Here is a 22,608-nt window from a genome sequence, read left to right on the forward strand (position 1 = left end):
TTGGCAAATAAGAAGATTGCGGTGTTGCCACGTCTTTGTACACATTGACGTCAGTTTAAGCACGAAAGAAGCGATTCGCCATTCATTCGCGTCTGCTTAGTCATAACCTTCTATCACATGACAACGTCGCATCACTCGCCTTCTTTTCATTCTCCAAGCCAACACACCGTCAAATGGTGTTCCACGCTTTAGTTCAGTTTAAGATACACTGGAAAGTATATTTGTTGAAGAACAAAATAAGCAGCAAAGTGTCAGAGTGTACACCACGCAAAGAAACTTGGTTTGTCACAGTGTATAAAAGTGAAAATCGAAGTTTGAATTTTTTTCCATTTACCTTCAACCCCAATTCCTGACTCAAAGAGTTCAGTAAGGTCAATGATTGTTTGAAAATAATAATAAAAATATACTTAAATCTCTAGATTTGTTGAATAGAAAGTAATTTAGTTTCATTTTAGCGTTGCATTCTAGGGAATATTTTGCGACCTGAGCATTATACTAACCCGCTAAACTCAACAACACTGCGGGTAGTCTATCAAGGAAAGATGGTATCCATAGTTACTTCCACAGGGATATATAAGGAACATATTTTTGACTGTCCATACCTTGGGATCAACTGGACGTATCATGTGAAGAAACCAAATCGATTTCTAACTTTTCATCTTCTACGCTCTGGCCAAAAATTAATGGCCTACGATCCTTGAGATTTTGTGTCTCTTGGGCTGTCATGTGGACAGACAGAGTGAATATAGAAACCGAATTTTGAGAAACTGAGCTCCTTAAAAGTATACTTTGTGCACAAAAGTAAGTGGCAAAACATTCATGAGAACAGATGATTTATATATGACAGTTATCACTCATACTATTATCATAGCGCTTTGAAGAGAAAGTGTGGATTCTCCCGCTGTAGTCCATATAAACTGTCAACCCTCTGTTGTCCCCAAGGCTAGGGTGGCGCTGCGATCGTTTTCAGATTTCACCAGAGCGTAGTTTCCTCCCTGACATGAATGACTTTGCCTATGCTTTGAACACTAAGATCCCTTCCTCTGGACTTTTTAAAAATTGCTCACACCATAAAACTCTGCAGAACTTGTATTTAATCAACAACACAAAGAACACTTTCGCATCTGAAAGAACACTTGAATATCTTCGTGTCACCATTCAAAGTACATTGGAAATAGCCGAATATTTGTGGAATAATAGTTTTCCTACATATTAACATCAACATTTAATCAGGATCCACTGGAATGACATTTCGCAATTATAAGATCATTGTCATGTGATGATTACCCTTCTACCCTTGACTTTCTTCATTTGCATATGTTCCAATCTTTGTACTATGTTCCTGTAAAAAACGTGCTTTCATTAAGTTCAAACTGCGAACCTCAAATAATATTTCTCTCACGACTTTTGTTAGTCAACTGAGAAAATTGACAAAATAATCACTGAAGAAAAAATAAATAATTAAAGAAAAAGGCGTTACAAAATATCATTTCCAAGTTGATTTTGGTTGAAAAGGGTACAGATACATGTGACTGGATAAGTAAATCTCCATCACTTCCAAAATGCAGTACTGCAAAAGAAGGTCTCGTTTATCATTTGTCAGGTTACATAGTAAAGAGTCAAAATTCACTAAATGTACATGCTGTATAAGCAAATTACGAAGAATATCTTCAAAAGAAAGTAACGGCGCTGTCTTCACTAAATTAAAAAACTGGAAATTAATCTCTAATGTACTCAACTCAAGAAATGTTTAGCGTGTTATTACAGGCAGTAAAGTAGTGACCGCTAACATTGCATCTAATAAAAGCATGTAAAGTGACATATTTTTATGATACTTTGGACAGTTTGAATGAAATCAAAGTTGAGGCCATAGTGAAGGAAGGAACATTCATTCCATGGAACTAATTCCCAAATTGATTTTACATTATATCAAATGCCGTTTCTCTTGTCGCTCAAAGAAAATTCGGAAGCAGGCAGCGTCGTCAAAAATCGCAAAATCATCACTCAAGTTTACAAAAATTGCTAGTGTCTAATTATTGACCCAGGGCTCAACGAAGAAATCCTGCAGTATAGTTATAGGTAGGCCTATATTTCCTACTTATAATAAAATATTATCTATGTTATCAATTTATTTTTATAATGAAACGCATAAAGCACGGAAAGCAATGGGTCCGACATTTTCGTCCGTTTTGGACAGATTTCTGTTTTAATACAAATTTGAAGAGCAATATAAAGACACACCGGGACTTTGAAAAGTTTCCGTTAATGACAGATTTCCACTTTATTGAAGTTCCGGTTTATACAAGTTTCATTATATTTTAAAATGTAACTTGGGTTTATACAAAGACTTTATTAATAGATGGAAAAATATTATATCAAATTTGAGAGTTTGAAAATTTGTGGGTGCAGAAGTTCTTTTTCAATTATTTTTTAAATTTTATGTTTATCTACAAATTACTGCTACACATGTATTAAGTATACAATTTAATACTGAAATCAATTAAGTACACGCTAGGTTTCTGTAGGTGAATTAACGAACTGTTAAAAAAAGAAGAAAAGTGTATGATATTTACATTTATTTCCGTAACGTTTCATACGAAGTGGGATCGTAAAACTACGACAGCGCCTCTCTGTGGTGAACCACTCCAACTAACTGAGTGTTCACACTTTCTCTTCAAAGCGCTATGCTATTATTAAGAATTCTGTTTTATGGCAGGTCGTGCGACTACTGAGTTTGTTTCTTTGGTTGTTTAGGCCTAGAAATGTTTCTTCCATGTTTCCCGATCTTCAGCTTCCTTCTTTAACTCTCAATATTTTCTTCTATTCTTCAAATTATCGATCAGTTATGTTCTTCGTTATCCTATTCCTCACTTTCCTTCCATCTTTCCTTCTATGGCAGTATGAAGAAGACACTTTCTTCGCAAGATGTGTCCAATCCAATTGGCCTTCCTGCGAAGGATGCTGACTAAAAGCGCCCTCTTCTCTTCTATACGCTTTAAAACATATTCGTCTGTTAATCTCTCAACCATTTTATTCCCTCCATCTTTCTCCAACATCACATTTCGAACTCTCTAAATATTCTTCCGTAATGTTCAAGTCTCTGAACCCTAGAGTCAAACACTTCATATATAGTATTCGACCAATTTCTTCCATAGTTGCCACTTACAGTATCTACAATACAAATATTTTTTGGGTGAAGTTTCTGAGAAGAGAGCCTAATGTTTATGAAGGTATAAGAAAAACTAAGGAAGTCACCGATAAGTGATTGAAATAACTAAATTGAAGAAATTAACATAATCACAATATAGCCCTACATATAAATCGCTACATAATTTGTATTTATATACAGGAGCATCCAATAAGTTATTTACCTAGACAGGAAGGAATGCAGTTAACTACCTATAGGCTCACCTGGTTATCACTGTTTTTCAATGTAATCCCCATGGAGGTTTATGCACCGTTGACACTTTGTGGGCAGCGAAGAAATCCCAGAGATAAAATACTCTTTGTCATGGCCTGCAAACCACTGAAAAACAGCCTGTTGGACCTCATTGTCCGACGAAAAATGCTGTTCCCCTAGGTGCAGGTGCAGCTGCTTGCTCTCAGGATTCAATGGTGGATCCAGGTTTCGTTCCCTGTCACCAGTTGAGCGAGGAATTTGTCCAGGTCCTCCTCAAAAGAAGAGCAACAAGTCTTGGAGTAGCTGCATTCGCTATGCAGCTTAAGACAAACACTCTGCTCCACTGGCGTCTCTGGCATGTAAAATTGGGGGGTGGGGGGCATCAAAGAAAGTGGTTTAAATGGTAACCTAGCCCAACCTGTGTATTATCCACGATTCCATTTCTTACCTTTCTGCTTACCTTCACGGATCCCGTGAGGTATAGCAAGAACTCTGTTATAATCGTTTCACAGCCTGAATATTACCTAGGTATATTCCAAATAAATATAAATATTATTATTTATATGTTATTCTGTCGTCAGTATATAAATTAAATTAGAATAAAATATTGAATATTTTGTACTTCAAAATATTGGGGGGACGCGTCCCCCTCGTCCCTCCGCCAGAGATGCCCATGCTCTACTCACGGCCACTGCATTGCTTCGACTGACCTTAAATGACGTAGTGGGATTCCCACAGTGGCCTTGACGTGCGTATCAGGCGTCCTTATGTTCCGCTGCTCCCTTCTTGTCTAGGTAGATAACTTATTGGACGCCCCTCGTATGTTCCCTGCTTACGATACGGTACTTCGATATTCATTTAGTACTTACCTTTGAGATCTTTATCTTCTTCTCTTTAACTTCATACAAGACATAACCAAGAAATATTCCAAATAAATATGCGGATGCTCTGGAATATGCTGGTACGTATATTAGAGAATATCGCTTCTTCTTCACATCAGGGCTACAAAGGAACACAAACATTATTAGTGCAAGTTACGAACTGTACCACTCTAGTAACTTATATACTTGTTTACTTTTGTAATGATTAAGAAGTAGAAAAACTTACTGTAAAACTGAGATACTCATTTACTTTTATAAAGGATTGAGAGGTAAAAACATAGAGCCTTATGCAGTCAATCTGAAGCGTGATTAGTATCATACTAAAGAGTTCGACTAACATGTTTCCTGCAGTAGTCAGGCCTTTAGCATGACGCTAATCATTCGTCAAAACGACTCTGCATAAGGCGGATATACTCTAAAATTAACACATTTGTTTACTCGTAAATATAAAGAATCGACAGACATAAAAGAAACTCTAAATCATAGAAATTTGTTTATCTTTATAATGAATCAATAGGTAGAGAAAAACAAAATCTAAAATTTATGTACTTAGAAGTACTAGCAAAAGTGTTTTACCTACCAAAAGTTAGAAGAACTTACTCTAATGGGTGCTCAATAGAAGCTGCATTTGGAAACTGGAACTCGTACGAAATGGTGAAAGGAATTAGCACCGATGCCACAACGAGAAAAGCAAGCTGCACGAGACCCAGTTTTCTCCATTTCCATAAAGGAATCAGAATCAACGGACTAATCCAGTAAAGTTGCATATCTGACGCTAAATACCATGATTGTCCAATGCACTGCAAGACCAAAAGGTAATGGTTAGTCCACATGGTTTATCATTATGCTTTGAGCCTAGACACAAGCAACTGTATTGAGAATATATGATAAAACCTAAGAGTCTAAGTAATTTTATATTTAAAAAATATCCCTTTAAATCAATTGTTCGAGAACTTTTGTGAAACTTTTGACGGAAAAGTTAGGAACTATTTCCACTGAACTGTAGCAAAGTCTTGCAAAATATTAGTAGAAAATAAAATATGTAAGTGCACACATGGAAATCATATAGTATTTTCAAGTTGAGGAACTTGGAGTAAAGAATTGATTGTGGAATTTTGAGTAAACGATTAAAAGTAAATAATAATCGTGAAAAGAAAACTTGTGAAAATAATGCTTTAACAAAGTGAACTAAAAAGGAATTTATTTTATTTATGTATTTTTTATTTATTTGTTGTGAATGTAAAATGAAGAAACGGGACTAAAATTAAAAGAACGGGGCATTCTTCCTAAGGTTAAGGGCTAATAAGTGTAAAATGAAGAAATGGATCTACGACTAAAAGCAGTGATCACTCTTCCTAAAGTTGAGAGCTAACAACTGAAAAATGATAAACTGGGACTAAGGCTAAAGGGATGGGGAACTCTTCCCAAGGTTAAGGGTCAGAACTGTCTTTTCCGTTTGAATGGAAAGAGTATATTACGTTACACAGACTGCTTTAGGCAAGAAGAGGAGTAGGATTTGGATTGAATACCAGAAGCAATTAGTCGATCGAGACGTGTGTTTCTGAATGCATAAGCACACGGCGCAAGAATTTGTTAGTAATTTGGACTTAAACTTTTTGTAACATTTTCTAAGCCACGAACTATACTTCTTCACAGCTAGCCCCACACACACACACAAAAAAAATCCACAACAAAAGGCTTAGCAGAATTAAGCTTTTCACAAACCTCTAGTATACAATCTTGAAATTTATTGAGTTTAAAGCTTATCATTTATGGCTAATTCATGGTTTATGTAATCTGAAATGAATGTTATCATTAATTATCCACCTAATTTTGATTTGTTCTGCGCTTGATAGCCTACATAAAAAAGTCCTTTAAAAATGGCACAGAACCTTAAGATTTCTAGAGTTCAAATGACATTTTCAATACACTTTTGAATATCACTTACCTCCCTATTTGGATTAACGTAATTATTTATGTACAGCAAATGAGCCCACCAATATTTAATGCAATTTTCCTTGGAGGACAGTATATACCAGTTCCAAAGGGGACCATTGCCTATGTACACCAGCCATGTTGCTGTTATTGCTACCATAATAGCAAATGCTGGAGTTAATCTGAAAAGATGAAATGAAAGAAATTAAGAGTTTCGTTCTTTTGAAAGTCTCTCATATTGCTAAATTGTAACCTAACTTTTAATTGTTCTTTTTAATAACAAATGTGGATAGTCTAAAAGGCATAACTGTACGACGTTAAATAACCAACTAACTCTATTGCCTATGGAACCCGGGGGTTCAATGCCGCGTTCACAAAACCTCTCCACTGACTTCTATCCTTAGCCAACTAGATCCAGTTTCTACTTTGTATTCATATCTCTGCGATATCTATCTTAATATTGTCCTCCTATCTGCGCCTAAGTCTTTCTAATGGTCGTTTCCGGATTGGTCTTGAAGTTAAAACTTTGAAAGCGTTCCTACTTTCTTCCATTCTGGTTGCATGGCCTGCCCACTTAAGCCTCCTATATTTCATAACCCTAACAATGTTTGGCAAACCGTATATATTATGTAGTTCCTCGTTATGAAGTTTCCGCCATTCTATATTCCCATTCCTCTTGGGTCCGAATATTCGTCTCAGGATCTTGTTCTCAAATACTTTCAGTTTACGTTTTTTCCTCAGAGTAAGCCACCGTGTTTCAGAACACCCATTCAGAACAACAGGCATGATCATCGTTTTATATATTGTAATCTTCAAATTCCTCGACAGAAGTCGCAACGACAAGAGATTTTGAACTGAATAATAACACGAATTCCCTGCTTTTAGTCGACATTTAATTTCTTCGTGAATATGATTTTCGACTGTTAATGTTAATCCTAGATATTTAGAAGTATTTGATATTTTAATGCGTTCATAATTTGCAGTATTATAATCCCGACGAACTTCCATGTAGGATCTTAAGTAATTCATTTTATTTGCAACTAAGGACCAAGATTTAAGATGCAAAATTATTGTCGGAAAAACTGAATGAAAGGTACTGAAAAATATTCAAAAAGATGCAAAAAGAGTGCTCATAAAATATATTTATTTAGGTGCAAAACAGTGACATGGACATCTTTATTCAATAATAATAATAATAATAATAATAATAATAATAATAATAATAATAATAATAATAATAATAATAATAATAATAATAATAATAATAATAATATATTTATTTTAGTGCCATGAACAGCCAGATAGCAAAAATACAGCACTTAGTCATAGAACTAAGGGTTATAACACACATCTTATATTCCTTTTAATATTAACAATACATTTGTTTCGACGACAGGAGGTCATTGTCTATCTTATAATATACACATAATTTTATTATTTCTATCTTGTCTGCATAAACATAATTAATTCATTATTCATTAAAATAGTTAGTCAATTTTCTTAAAATTGTCCTTAAAATAAGGATGCCGTCAAACATACAGATATACTATATAAAACATACATACCTATTAAAATCTATACGTCAGTTCAATAAATACAATTATCCCGATAATATATTAAAAGAACTTGTCAGTTTTCTTAAAATTATAGAATTTTTATTCATGGGAATCATTTCCGATGCTTTTCTAAGGTTATATGTTGGTACCCTTATACCTATATTATGTAGGCAGTATTCACTACTATATCTATTATCTAAAATTTTCTGAATAAAGTTTTTCTCTATCATTTTTCTTCTTACATGTAATTCTTGCAACCCCCAGTATTCGTTCCAGTAATCATAAATATGAGAGTAGTAATCTTTATTCTTATTTCTACACAATAGTCTAATGAAACATTTTTGAACCGATTAAATTTTTCTACATAATGTTGTGGATATATTATTCCATATAATTGCACCAAATTCTAATCTGGGTCTTACAAGTACCTTAAATAGATAGACATATGTGTTTGCATTTTTAAACTCAGGCCACTGTCTAAATACAAACCCTATAGTCTTTCGTGTTCTATGTACTATGTCATTAATATGATAATTAAATTTCATATTCATATCAAATATTAGGCCTAAATCTTTAATCTTTTCAACTTTCTGCAGCGATATTCCATTTATGACATATTTGCTAACATAGTATTGCGTCTTATTGGTATATGAAATAAACTTAGTTTTATCACAGTTTATTTTCAGTAGATTATTTTTACACCATATACTAATACTATCCAAGTCTTTTTGGAGTAAGTAGTTATCATATTCGCTATTCACTATTCTGAATAACTTCAAATCGTCCGCATATAATAATATATTTGAGAATTTGATCTTTTCCGTCAGGTCATTAATAAATAATGAAAAAAGAAGTGGTCCTAAAGGAGATCCCTGAGGTATACCATTCTTTATGCAGCCATTACTGGAAGTTATATGACCAATTTTCACTCTATATTCTCTGTTTGATAAATAACTTTGGAACCATCGAATATACTGAGAAGATAGACCAACATTGGATAATTTACGAACTAGAAGTCCATGTTCTATAGAGTCGAAAGCCTTTGACATATCAATATATATAGTGTCAACCTGTAGTCTGTTTTTAAGAGCTAAGTACGTAAAATCTGTAAAATGTACAAGATTCGTAACAATTGATCTGCCTTTATAAAACCCATGCTGAAATTCAGTTAGTTTATTTTTTACATTAAAGTATATATGGTTATGTATTATTATTTCAAATATCTTACTAAATGCATTAACTAATGTGATTGGCCTATAATTTTTCATATTACTTCTATCTTCTGTTTTATGTACAGGTACAATATATACTTGTTTCCATGTCGATGGAAACTCTCCACATCTGAGAGATTCATTGAATATATTTGCTAGAATGGATGATAACTCAGTACCACATGCTTTTATTATATAGTACGGTATGTTATCTGGACCAGGAGAGGTACTTCCATTAATCTGTTTAATTGCGCTAAGGACATCCGATTCAGAAATATTAGGTATATTAATTATATAATAATAATAATAATAATAATAATAATAATAATAATAATAATAATAATAATAATAATAATAATAATAATAATAATAATAATAATATCATATCATTACCGAAAGAGAAATGGATTATCTCATTTCAGGAAACTCATATTTCATTTTGCACATAATTTCTATGTTCTCGAAGGGGGCCGCGGTGGCTCAGTGGTAGAGCGTTCACCTTTGGTGCTTGGGGTCCCGGGTTCGATCCCAGCCCCCGCCAAGTGAACTTTGTGGTGGGGGGTTCTCCCTAAGGTTTCTCGGGGTTCTCGGGGTTCTCCCGTTTCCTCCCACTTTATTCATTCCACCATTTCATTCATTACTCATCATCACCGTCTCCTTTAGCCTAACCGGCATAAACGTGAGACGTAAAACTCAATGATTTCATTTCTATGTTCTCGAACGTAGGTTTCTGTTGCCCTGGAGCTTAGGAGTACATCCTATAGTGAACGCACAGAGTCGTGAATCTTGACCTAGCTCTATCAATTTCAGCATCCGGTGTCTACCAGTCGTCAACCACCATCCATGAAATTTTGAAAGTGGCGTCTCTCGCGCTATACGGAGAACATCTCCCGCGAGTTGTCCTTAAGTTTCGTTTTGTTTATTTTTGTTGTAATTGTTGCTGTCATGGTTTTATATTTTTGCTGTTATTATTGCTAGCTTTTAGTTCGAATAATTATTCGTGTTCGTGTTATAGTTCTTTCAGTGCTGTTTTTTTTCTTTTTGTCACTCGTTCGCCATGTTTTCTAAATTTGGCAACATTGTTGGTGCACTTCTGTTGCTCACGTTTTCTCGAAGTGTGCGTTCGGAAGGGAGCTTCAAGAATCGTAGCGAACTCTTCCGATGCATTACACGTGAGGGCTTCTATGATTGGTGTAGAGCCCAGTTTCCATGAGACCTCGTGGTCACTACAGTATGCGGAAAAACTCCTCTGAACATCAACGGAAACCTTCAGATACGTTTCAAAATCTTCTACAAATTTTAATATTGAAAATGAAATGAAAGCTTTGAGTTTTACGTCCCACGGTTATATCGGTTAGGCTAGAGGAGACGGTGATGAAGAGTAATGAAGGAAATGATGGAATGAAGAAAGTGGGAGGAAACGGGAGAACCCCGAGAAAACCCACGTTTGGGTCCCAGTGGTAGAGTGTTCATCTCTAGTGCATGGGGTCCTTGGTTCGATCCCAGCTCTCGCCAAGTGAGCCTTGTGGTGGACAAACACCGTGTGTGCGGGTTTTCTCGGGGTTCTCCAGTTTCCTCCCACTTTCTTCATTCCAACATTTCATTCATTTCTTATCACCACTGTCTCCTTTAGCTTAGCCTGCATAACCGTACGACGTAAAACTTAGAGATTTCTTTTAATTTTCAAAAATAATTTTTTAATTGATATATGTATTTGCTTTACTGCAACCACTAGGCTATATACATAATGCAATATTGCTCACAATTAAAAGGAAACTGTCCTTAATGTACTGTGAGAAGGATAATGAAACTTTTATCTAAAGCTCATTAAATTTTAATTGATATTTTCATGTTTGTTTTTTCTCTACAAATACGAATTACAACTTCATTTCCACATATAGGACGTGCTGCCACCTATTACTGAACTTTCGAAACTTGTGCTTGCGATATATCTTTATGTGAGAAACAACAATTATGATGTGTTCGCCAACAGATAACATCAAAGTTATTTCAAAACGTGACTTTAATAAGGGCGTAGCGTGTATAACAAGTGTTGGTTATGATTTACTATATATATATTTTTTATTTTGTGCAAAATTTCTTTACTGATACATATCTTTTACTTGAACTATCTAAAGAGAACATAAAAACCCGAAGTTTATGTGTAAATAAAGTCATTATTGTAGATTATAGCATTATAACATAACACTTTAAATGTTAATTGTGAGAAAAACATGGTTATTTTTCACAGATCCACTTAAAACCACACTTAGTTTTAAAGATAACGGAAGTATGTTTTAAAATGCTAATTGTGAGGAAAATATGGTTATTTTCCACGAATGCATTTGAATAGGCTGTTAATTCTGTCGATAAATATGAACAATGAATTATTGATAGTGATAAAAATCATCTCTTGAAGTATGTTTTCCTTTATGCTGCACATGTTTCCAGGCGTGAATTTTCATGTAAATTCAGATCAAGTGTTTTTTTTTTTTAATTATCTTGTGTCTATATTCAATTGAGGCCATTCCCACATTCTTTATCTATATATGTACCTGGTAACACTGTAAAACAATTGTGAAACTTGTTTTCGTCTCATCTAGTTATTTGAAGGATGTTTATACTGTAACATTAAACATATGTGGTGCTAAATTGAGAACTTTATTTTCTTACTCTTATATAATACTCTAAATTATAATAAACATAGTTATTAAGAACAAAGATAAAACTGATTAATCCAATTACACATTTTGTGACAGAGTACTCCAGTGTGAATACAGGGAGTGTGTTTCATAAAACTTATGAGCTTTACGAGTACCGGTTTTCGTGTTTTAAAATAACATGAAGTAAAGATACTAAAATAATATTACAGCCGTTACTTCTTATTTGTGATACATGCAATTATTAAAATTTCGGTCCAAAATTGAGAATAGTGCAGCATAAAAGTGTCAATTTTACAGGTAAAATCCATTACTGTACGAAAGGAGAGTAGTACAATAGAGGACTTAGCTAACACGACTGCCTCCCCGAGAAAGGGTTGAAGATGAAGTCGATGATGATCGTTTAAAAAGTTCTGTTCCAATTTCAGACCTTTACCTAGAAGAGGTATTTTCATTTTTGGCACAGATCCAAGGGCGCCGATTTCTCTGTAAATTTGGGAAGGGGGGCATTCAGATGCAGAAGGTATATATGTGAAGATTTTTTAAGACAAATTGCACTCAAATTATGCCAAATATTGTATATTCATAAATACAATAGGGGGCCCACATGAGCTTTGGGGGGACCCGGGCCCCCCTAGGATCGGCGTCCTTGCACAGATCTATAGCGTTTGGGTCGCTAATGACGCTCCAAAAGTACACTAATAGAATAAGTCTATTTAAGGCAGTAAGAGAGAAGTTTTGTCCAAAACATCTATATTTCTGACTGCGATATGTAAGGTAGGTATTCTCAATCTGAATGAATTTCTAAAATTAGCTTCAAAACACTGGCAACTTTTGTGAAGGAGCCCAAAGGTTAGGCTATACAAATAAAACCCCTGCTTAATACAGAGCTCTTCTTCTTGAAGTAATGCAAGCATTTCTTCTGAATCAATTTGAAGAAATGGCGGCAATAATACCAGCAATGGTTTAAAATGTACAGTAGTAAAACAAGAACAATCACATGGGTCTAGGAAAAGAATATGAAAGTGGTAGAAATGAGAATGTTAAGATGGATGTATGGTGTAACGAGAAAGGATACAACAAGCAACGATTATATAAGATACACTGTTAAGGTGCGATCCTTGAGTAAAATGTTTCAAGAATAGGGGCTGAGATGACTTGGACATACAGTATAGAACGAAGAAACAACAACTATGTGGGATGGGAAATTATGAAATCGTAGTATCAGGAAGAAGGAAAACCCAAGATGAGGACGAAGGACAAGATAAAAGATGATTTGAAAGAGAGGGGATAGAAAATAGAGAACGCCCAAGGTAGAAGAGAGTAGACAAAAATAATTTAAAACGGAAACGTTGACCCTCATTTAATCATCGGAAAAAGCGGAGGCAAAGAAGAAGAGCATAGTCAGCTAAATAAGTCTTAAAGAGACCTAGTTCACCACTGTTGGGGAACATGTTTCAGTTTCTAAATTTGCCTTTAACCCTTAACACACCAACCAGGGTCCTCTAGAGACCCCAGAAGGTGATATTTGGTGATACTGCTGCAACTATAAGAACCAATTTATTCTCGATTTTTATATGTACCCTACATCCTTTTGGAATATCTACTACATAATTAGATCAGTGATATGTTCGTTAAAAAGTACAAAAAAAGTTGAGACATTAAAATAATACTTGGGGTCCTTAGAAGACCTCAGCTTGGTAAACAATGTTGACGATTTAGGCTTGTTATGTTAAGGGTTAATAGTTTAAATACTACTACTACTACTACTACTACTACTACTACTACTACTACTACTACTACTAGTACTACTACTACTACTACTACTACTACTACTAGTACTACTACTACTACTACTACTACTACTACTACTACTACTACTACTACTACTACTACTACTACTACTACTAATAATAATAATAATAATAATAATAATAATAATAATAATAATAATAATAAATGGATATACATTACCTGAGATATCGGTATACATAAAATAAAAGAAGGTTGAACTTTTTGCCTTTCGCCATGTCTTTCAAGAACAAGTAACACAAAAGCATTCCACTAAGAAGAAAGAAAGTGTCCACTGCCACTGTGGCATTAAGAATCGCCATTTCCGTCCAATCACTATAAAACTGCAATAAAAATAAATAAATAAATAAATAAATAAATAAATAAACGAATAAATAAATAAATAAACAAATAAATAAATAAATAGATAAGCGAAGTTTCTAGAGTGAAGTACATATAGACTATAATAAAGTAATAATTAGAATTAAAATCGATACAAGATATAATAGGGGGGCCGCGGTAGCTCAGTGGTAGAGCGTTCACCTCTGGTGCTTGGGGTCCTGGGCTCAAACCCTGCTCCCGCCAAGTGAACTTTTTTGGGGAACAAACACCGTGTGTGTGGGTTTTCTCGGGCTTCTCCCGTTTTCTCCCACTTTCTTCATTCCACCATTTCACTCGTCTCTCATCATCACCGTCTCCTTTAGCCTAACCGACATAATCGTGGGACGTAAAACTCCAAAATTTCATTTCATTTTCATTTTTCGAGATATAATCGAGCAAAGTTACGTTGGCTGCTAGTTGAGGTTCTTGATTCGCAAATCGGAAAGTTCCAGCTTCAAATCTAGTAATCGACCGTTATGACTAATTTTCTTTGAAAATTTATTCTCAGTTTCATCATGGCCGGGTAGTACCTTAAATATAAACTCTAGCCAGCTTGTTTTTTTTTTATTTTTTACTTTCATAGCTATTATTTTTTGATAGTCATTCATTGTATATTGACCTACCAGGCTGATTCTTAGATAAAGAAATAACAAATGAACGTTTATTAATCGTTATCTAGATCCGCCCTATTACATTTGCCAAGTTATCACAGAGCGCTAAGAACTTAGAACCACTCTACTTCATGGCTTTTCTTTTATACTTACATACGTAACATTCACGTATATGTGTCAGTTTCTTGGTCCTTCATATTCATTTAAATAATTTCGGTATTGTTATTCGATTACAAGTGAACTGGGTTGAGAGAAGGCAGCTATTTATTGGGAACCATTCATGAACTTTGTTATAAAGTGAAATTTTGAAATCTGAAATACAGAGTGGATGTAATTAATTTCTGCAACTTAAACGACTCTGCACAGAAAACTGTTGACATAGTCAAACAATATTTGGTAAGAAGAAGAACGTTCAGACCAGAGCGTTCCAACGAGAGAGGGAAGGATCACTCCAAACTTCGTAGCACTTTTTAAATAATATACTTGTGTTTTGTCTGCACCAAAAGTACACTCATGGTGGTAAACTCGGTCCGAACCCGAACCCGTTTTTTCGCTTTGGTCTCCTTAACAAACAAACAAACAAAAAAATGTACACATGGTTCAAACCATCTAGCTTCTGCAATGTCGAACTTACCACTGGGCAATAATAAGTACGAAGGCAAGAATAGGGCTTCATTCATACAGATGTTTTATAACAACTTCAGCTAGGATGGAGCTTCATTGCAATTCACTTGTCAGATACCAGATTTTATTCGTACCACATTTGACGACATTAACTGTTAATTTCCAAAAGTTTGACCTCCGCGATCACCTGATCTCAATCCATGTGTTTTCTACTTTTGGTAGTATCTGAATGACAGGATACATGTGGAGAACTTTCATTCATGTGCCGATCTCAAAGGGGAAGCTTAACTGGAGTGAAACCATGAAGATGCTCTGTAACGCAATTTTGAACTCACGCTTACAATCTCACGTTCACATCATTTTGACACCACGCTTATCGAATTTCGCTGTAACTTCATGAGGTTTAGGTCATCGAGGGAGCGTGAGTTTCGAACTCGCGATCTTTGGTTTCATGAGCTCGGGCTGCTATCGTTGAACAGACTGTCATCAAAAATCACAGTGAAGTCAACCAATCTCTCTCTCTCCCTCTCTTTTTTTTTCTCGTTTTAAATGGGAATTCTTGATAGATGCATCAAAATACTGTCTTGCGATTAGTGTCCTGAACACAAACCCAACTGTCACATTTCCCACATCTCCCAACACATTTCCCAACTGTCATCGTCACTTCGTGCACATTCTGTAGCCTGACTGATGTAGTAAGGAGCACAAAAACTCGTCACACTAAATGCATTGTCAATAAACATTGAAATGTATTTCACTGGAATAATTTGTTCATTATTTTACTTCCCAACCGCTTTAGTAATATTCATTTAGAATTTCATATCCATACAACCTCTAGTTTTCCCTCTGAAGTTGATTATGTAGCGAAAGAAGATTTGCTGTAAAGTCGAGTAGTATGGGTAAGCTTGGAACGGTGGTTAACTTCTTGCTTCGAAATAGGGACATCCCGCTTTAGGATCCGATAGTTGACCATCCTAACTCAGGGCCATACACATTCTAACACTTTTTACGGCGTGATACCAATTTTTCTGTACAGCGTCTCCGAATTCAACAACACTGGAGTAACATTTGACTGTGGCACGCAACATTCTTCACTTATGACTCCTCAGTTTCAAATATCTGTAATTAATGAGATGGTACAGACATGAAGATGAGCATCATCGAGTTGTGAGCCGTGAACTTGTACGACTAATCGAGAATTTTAACAACAGTGAGGTGTAGAGTGCGATAAGATTTTTTGATTTCCAGTTGTTTTGGAAGTTGAAGATGCTGTCACTACTAAAAGTGCCCACTCTTATCTAACCTCACGCTCATGTCATCAACCAGGCATCACACTTACTCGACTTCACGTTCACATTACCGGTTTAACATCACGCTTACTTACCTTACGATCACGCCATTTCGAACTCACGCTCACACCATTTCGACATCACGCTTATTCGGCCTACACTCACATCATTTCCGTATCATACTCACTTAACCTCACACTCACGTCATTATTTCAACATCATATCATTTCACGTTCAAGATCACATCATTCCGATTTGACGCTCACAACATCCTTTGGAAATCACGCTCACTCGAACTCAAACTCAGATCATATCGACTTCACATCATAACATCATTTGGACATTATGCTCACTCAACTTTACACTCACATCATTTCTGTATCATCCTCAATGAACTTTACGATCACATCATTTCGAACTCATGCTCACATCATTCCGACATCACGCTTATTCGACCTCACACTCACATCATTTCGATATCATACTCACTCAACCTCACATTCATAACATCCTTTTGACATCATGGTCACTTAACATCACACTCATGTCATCATTTCAACATCATATCATTTCACGTTCACGATCACATCATTTCAATTTGAAGCTCACAACATCCTTTGGAAATCACGCTCACTCGATCTCAAACTCAGATCATATCGAATTCACAATTACTTGACTTCACCCTCACTCAACTTTAAGATCACATAATTTTGAACTCACGCTCACAACCTCACGTTCACAACATCATTTTGACACCACGCTCATCGAATTTCACTGTAACTTCATGAGGTTTAGGTCATCGAGGGAGCGTGAGTTTCGAACTCGTGATCTTTGGTTTCATGAGTTCGGGCTGTTATCGTTGAACAGATTGTCATCAAAAATCACAGTGAAGTAAACCAATCTCTTTCTTTTCGTTTTACATGGGAATTCTTGATAGATGCATCAAAATATTGTCTTGCGATTAGTGCAAAGGTACCATTTTCCTCAAACACTACTTCAAGGTTTCAAGAAACTTGTTTTGGGGATGTAAAAATACTCGATTACGCAACCATACAATCTAAGTCAGCAGCCACGCCTGAAACAAATTGTAAAGGAAAATGTAATACTGTATTGTAAGGAGATAAATGATTGACTTACGCTTTTCATATCGGCCAAGTTCATAACTGGCAGTTCTATTGAGTAAAGGTAGCGATGACCAAGTACTACCCACATCATGCTGAAAAATCGAATTCCATGGACACAGCCTAAGGTATCTTGAGAAGACTGAGTGCTCAGTAAACGCTTCCCATTTGTGTACAGGGAGAAGGCCAGCAAAATATCGTCTCCTGCAACTAGTACGAAAATAAAAGGAAATAAGTCAACAATACGTCTGTAATATCACATATCCACATTTCCAATAGTATTTAAGAATTTTTTAAAGAGTTATAGCTTATAAAGGTTTCCCCCCCTGTGATTCTATAAAATGTCAGAGTGCTTTATATCAGAGGAATATTAACTTACAAGTGTGCTTTATATGAGATGAATATTAATTTACATGTAAAAGTCACAGTCTTTAGAAGAATATGCACTTACACGTAGAAGTATGCTTTATATGAGATGAATATTAATTTAAGTGTAAAAGTCAGAGTATTTTATAAGTGGGCTAGAACACTCATATGTATACTTATATATAAAGCTGAAATTGAATTTATTTTTAAGTTACAGACTGCAAAATATATAATAAGAAAAATTAATTTGGCTTTCAAGGTGAGACGTGACGAGAAATAAAGTTTTCTTGTGTCATCTTGTAAATATGAATTTTGAATAAATCTCCCTTTTTGTAAATTTATGTAGAAAATTTATGGCCGGATATTTTTTTCTTTTAAATTTCATCTACAAGTTAGCAGAATCCTTTCGTGTCAAGAGAGGTTCATCAAGGGTGTCACATTACAAACATTTAAATTATTGATTGCCAATTTCGGAATATTTTCTTTCCGGAATCCGGAAAGTAAAATCGGAAAAGTTCCGGAATTCGAAAATTTCTAGATTTCTGGAAAGTTTCGATTTCAGAGAAGTTCTGGAACTCGGAAAAATCTGAAATCTTTCCGAATTCTAGATTTTTCTGAATTCCGGAAATTTTTTACATCGGAATTCTTCCGAAATACGGAAAATGAAATTTCCGATTCCGGAAAATGTTGGCCATCCCTAATTTAAACCAAATTTATTACTGGAGAATATTGTGTAGTGCCTTGAATATCTTTAAACTTTGATAAATGTTCTTAATTGTGAACCTGCAATCACTTTGTCAATTATAGTTTTTTTTTTTAACTATGAATCATGTATTACTAAAACAATATTGGAGACCTAAAACTTGGGTGAACTAGTGTTTTGACGAAACTGATGAAGTTTCTCATCTCGTCTCAAAAACGAGACGACGAGCGGACGAGCTCCCTCGTGGCTAAATGGTTAGCGTATTCGCCTTTTGCGTGGGAGACCTGGGTTCGAATCCCGCCGGAAAGCTCATGTGGTTTGCATCCCACATTAAGCCGTAGGTCCACGCCACATACTCTTGCTACTGAAGGGAACGCTAAACTCAAAATCAAATCAAAATTTTAAAAACTCAAAATGAAACGAGAATTGTCTAGTCTGTTGTTACGTCTCGAACTTAAAAAGTTACTTCTCATCTCGTGAACATCACTAAATAGAATTAACTTCGAGACCACGTACAAATATCAAGAATAGGAATACTAGTACAAGGGACCCTTAAGGAAAAAGGGGAAAATACAGTGTTTAATTGTATGATAAACACGGAAATGATTAATGAAATTTTAAGTGTTGAGTGAAGCAGAAACAAAAGTCTTAGGTAGAGAACAATGAGAAAGTGCTGGAAGCGTCCTGAATATGGATATAGAGAAGAATGGCTTGGATTAGAGATGTGTGGAACGAGAAACTATGTTAGGAAAGATTGGTGAGAGATTGATAATAAGAAAACGAAAAAAAAAATTAGAACAGTATTTAAGAAGCAAATGAAAGTCATGAAAAGTATGGTGGAAGGTAAAATAGGAAGGTGAAGAAGAGTACGATTGACGAGTTATATTAAATACCGTAATTCTTATGCAGAATTTAAAAAAATAAGAATTGGAGGATTGAAATACAGGAACCTTTTCAATTCTCAGCATTGGCAGGATGCTTTCGATGCCAATCATGATTTTATAAACTGGTATCATTGAACTACCTTCTGATAATGGAATCGAAGATAATTTTTTTTCAAGCGACCTTCCGTATCACGCAGAAACTCTCAGGGTTTATACGAGAATTGCGTGAACAGGAACGAAGTGGGTCATTATCAGAGATGGCTTTAAAAAAACATACACACAGGCACTTACGAGTCAATATTACTGCACATTCCTCTCTCTATATCTAAACCAATGAAATATTTATCTATGTCGCGTGTAAAATCTACTCCAATAGTTGCTTTATCATTCAAGTGTATATGACGCGTTTGTAGGTCTAGCTCTTATATTGAAGGCTGAGGGACAAAATTGGGGCATCTTGAGTATTATGAGAACATACAAAATCTAGATTAAACGTTGCTCTCACCTTGCGAATATCCCAGATGTCCATAAATGAGGTATATGACTTCTTCTTCCAGTACAATGGAAACTACCTTACGTGCGTATTCCTTGTTGCAGAAATACCAACTGTCAATAGTGACTGCACGTTTCTTTAAGAAATTTTCCCTCGACTGACACAAAATTTTCCCTTTTCTTATCAAAGGGCCAATCTGGTTTACCATAAGGACCAGACTGTGTCACGTGTCGTTTCTTCCGGCGCCACTGGTAGCGCTAGTTGGCCCAATTAAACAGAAATAAAATCTCCGAAAAGAAAACCTATTCTCAGTTATCTATTTATTTAAAATTGATCTTGGTTCATTAAAAAAAAGTAGATACTACCGAGTAATAATAATAGTAATAACTTACCACTTAACTCGTCGCCCTTCCTGTGAATGTATAAATCATATCCTGTGCTGAGGATAGCGAAGATCACAAAGATTCCCAACAGAACTCTAAAATAAAAAAAAAAAAAATAAAAAAAATCAATAAGACTACACGAATGGAAATATTGGGCAGAATCAGACTTAATGACAACTACAATATTTTAAAATTCAACATTTCCTTAAAATCTCACCCGTGATAAAAGGGTGAAATCCTCACAAACAAATCTTTGCTACTTTTGATTAGAAAAAAAGGAAAAGCACATCCATTCTCTATATTAAAATGCTAGGTTTATATATTTGTGGTCAAGAAAAGTTTATATGGGTTTGGGGCCGTTTATATGTTTGTCGCCAATCCTTTCGACAGTGAGTTCTCGGGAATCATTGGCTCTAGAAGGATGCTGTTTTCACTGATCGATTGCAAATTTTGTGCAGATTGTTCAGTTGTATTTGAATATTTTTTCATAAAAATGGCCTTTATTTCTTTATTACATTTTTAGGGTACGCTGGAAATGTTGAAAATTAAAAAAAAAAAACAACATCATATCCTACGAGTTATACATTCCAACACCACTTAGTCGTATACAAGGGTTGTACATCTCTCAGGCATTCGTTTCATGGCCAAATGATAATGAAAAACGAAGGATAACCATTTCTCCAATCTAAGTTGAATCTTCATTGTTTCAAGTGTTTTGCCCAATGAACACCATATATTACTGACATTATAATTAATTGTGTGTGCAATGTATTTGCTTATTACATACTGCATGCAAATAGAAAGAAAACACTGATCATACATGAATTAGAAACTCAAACCGAAAGTAGGCTCAAATCTTGCAAATGGTGCAACATATTGAAAAATATAATCGAAAAAATCCCCTTTATGCTACCCGTTGCGGATTTTTATCAAGACGTCTTTCATTTATGTATGTAAAGGAACGTGCACAGATGTTGTGAAGAATGACAAGAATATTCATGCTCATGCGTGAATGATGCACTGAGTAGAGAGCGAAGGTTCAGCTAACAGAAATCTAAAGATATGTGTAACTTAAGCGTGAAACGATGGATCATTTTATCTTTTACATTTCTCTCTACAGCGATAAGTCGCACAAGAAACTGAGATTTTCTTTCTCCAAGCAAACGTTATTCATAACAGAATGCCACGCAAGAGTACTTTTGCCATACATACCAGTGCGATTGAAAAGGACCATGCCTTTGGAGCGCCAATTGTGTCTCTGGTGGTTATTTTATAATTCTATGGTTAAAATTAATATATCTTTTCCGTTGATTGTCTTTCATTTTATAGTGCACCGGAACTTCCTTTCTCGATCTGCCTCTTCAGAAAGCTGCAGGAACTCCTAACAAAAATTTTAGAATTGATCCAAAAAAATGGATCAAAAGATTGGAATCTAGGCCAATAACTAGTTTTTGGATCAGGGGCCACAACATTTTTGAACGGCCCCTAAATCGAGTTTTCGTATTTTTTTTTTTAAGGAATAAACACATCATACTAAGTTAAGTGATAGTTTGGGTTTGGCTACACTAAATGTAATTCTCCAGATACAAGACATACAAGAATATTTTTGATTGAAATATCTATATTGGATCTTTTGATACAAAAAAAAAAAAAAAAAGTATTGTAAAACTCGTAAATGTTAATTGTGGAAATATTAAAGCGGACCACTATAGCAGTTATGGCCAAACTGGTCAAACCGAAAGTATTCTTTATCCGGCTTTTGAAAATGTATGATTAGTTCCTTTCCTCTTTCTCTCCATGCGTAACATAAAGAATGAAAATGATTTTTTTCCTTTAAACTCCCACGATTATGCGCTTTTAGGCTAAGGGAGTTGGAGCATAACAGAAAGAGTGTAACTGGCCATCATAATATATTTGAGTCAAGACGCACTTTTAACTGTACAAAAATATTTTTGGATTAAAGGATCCAATATATTTCAATCCAATTTTTTTTTTGTACGCCTTATATCTGGAGAACTACATATAGTATAGCCAAGCCCAAACTATCACTTAACTCACAGTCAGTATGATGTGCTTATTCCGTTGAAAATACGAGAACTCGATTTAGGGGCTGTTCTAAAATTTTGTGGTCCCTGATCCAAAAACTATGGCCAAGATCGCAATCTTTTGATCCATTTCTTTTGATGAGCTCCGTCCTATGGCGTGTGGGAGACCCGGGTTCGATTCCCAGCGGGAGCTTATGTGGTTCGGATTCCACGTTAATCAGTAGGTCCACGTCTTATATAGCCTCGCTGCTGAACGAGACGTTAAACACAGAAT

At 35.2% G+C, this 22,608-nt stretch overlaps 1 protein-coding gene across 1 annotated transcript in view; it reads right to left on the minus strand.

Moving 5' to 3' along the window:
- Positions 1 to 22,608, minus strand: part of LOC145670114 (nose resistant to fluoxetine protein 6-like) — a 47,947-nt gene that overhangs the window by 21,383 nt on the left and 3,956 nt on the right. Inside the window, exons 3-8 of the mRNA XM_081738482.1 lie at positions 20,299 to 20,384; positions 17,477 to 17,670; positions 13,618 to 13,778; positions 6,230 to 6,398; positions 4,882 to 5,081; positions 4,270 to 4,402 (exon numbers count right to left, since the gene is read on the minus strand). Coding sequence (XP_081594608.1) covers positions 4,270 to 4,402; positions 4,882 to 5,081; positions 6,230 to 6,398; positions 13,618 to 13,778; positions 17,477 to 17,670; positions 20,299 to 20,384 — 943 coding nt within the window. The remainder of the gene's footprint in view (positions 1 to 4,269; positions 4,403 to 4,881; positions 5,082 to 6,229; positions 6,399 to 13,617; positions 13,779 to 17,476; positions 17,671 to 20,298; positions 20,385 to 22,608) is intronic.

Source organism: Thermobia domestica, chromosome 14 (assembly GCF_964235325.1).
Source record: "Thermobia domestica chromosome 14, izTheDome1.hap1.1, whole genome shotgun sequence".
In the NCBI taxonomy this organism is placed as follows: Eukaryota; Metazoa; Arthropoda; class Insecta; order Zygentoma; family Lepismatidae; genus Thermobia; species Thermobia domestica.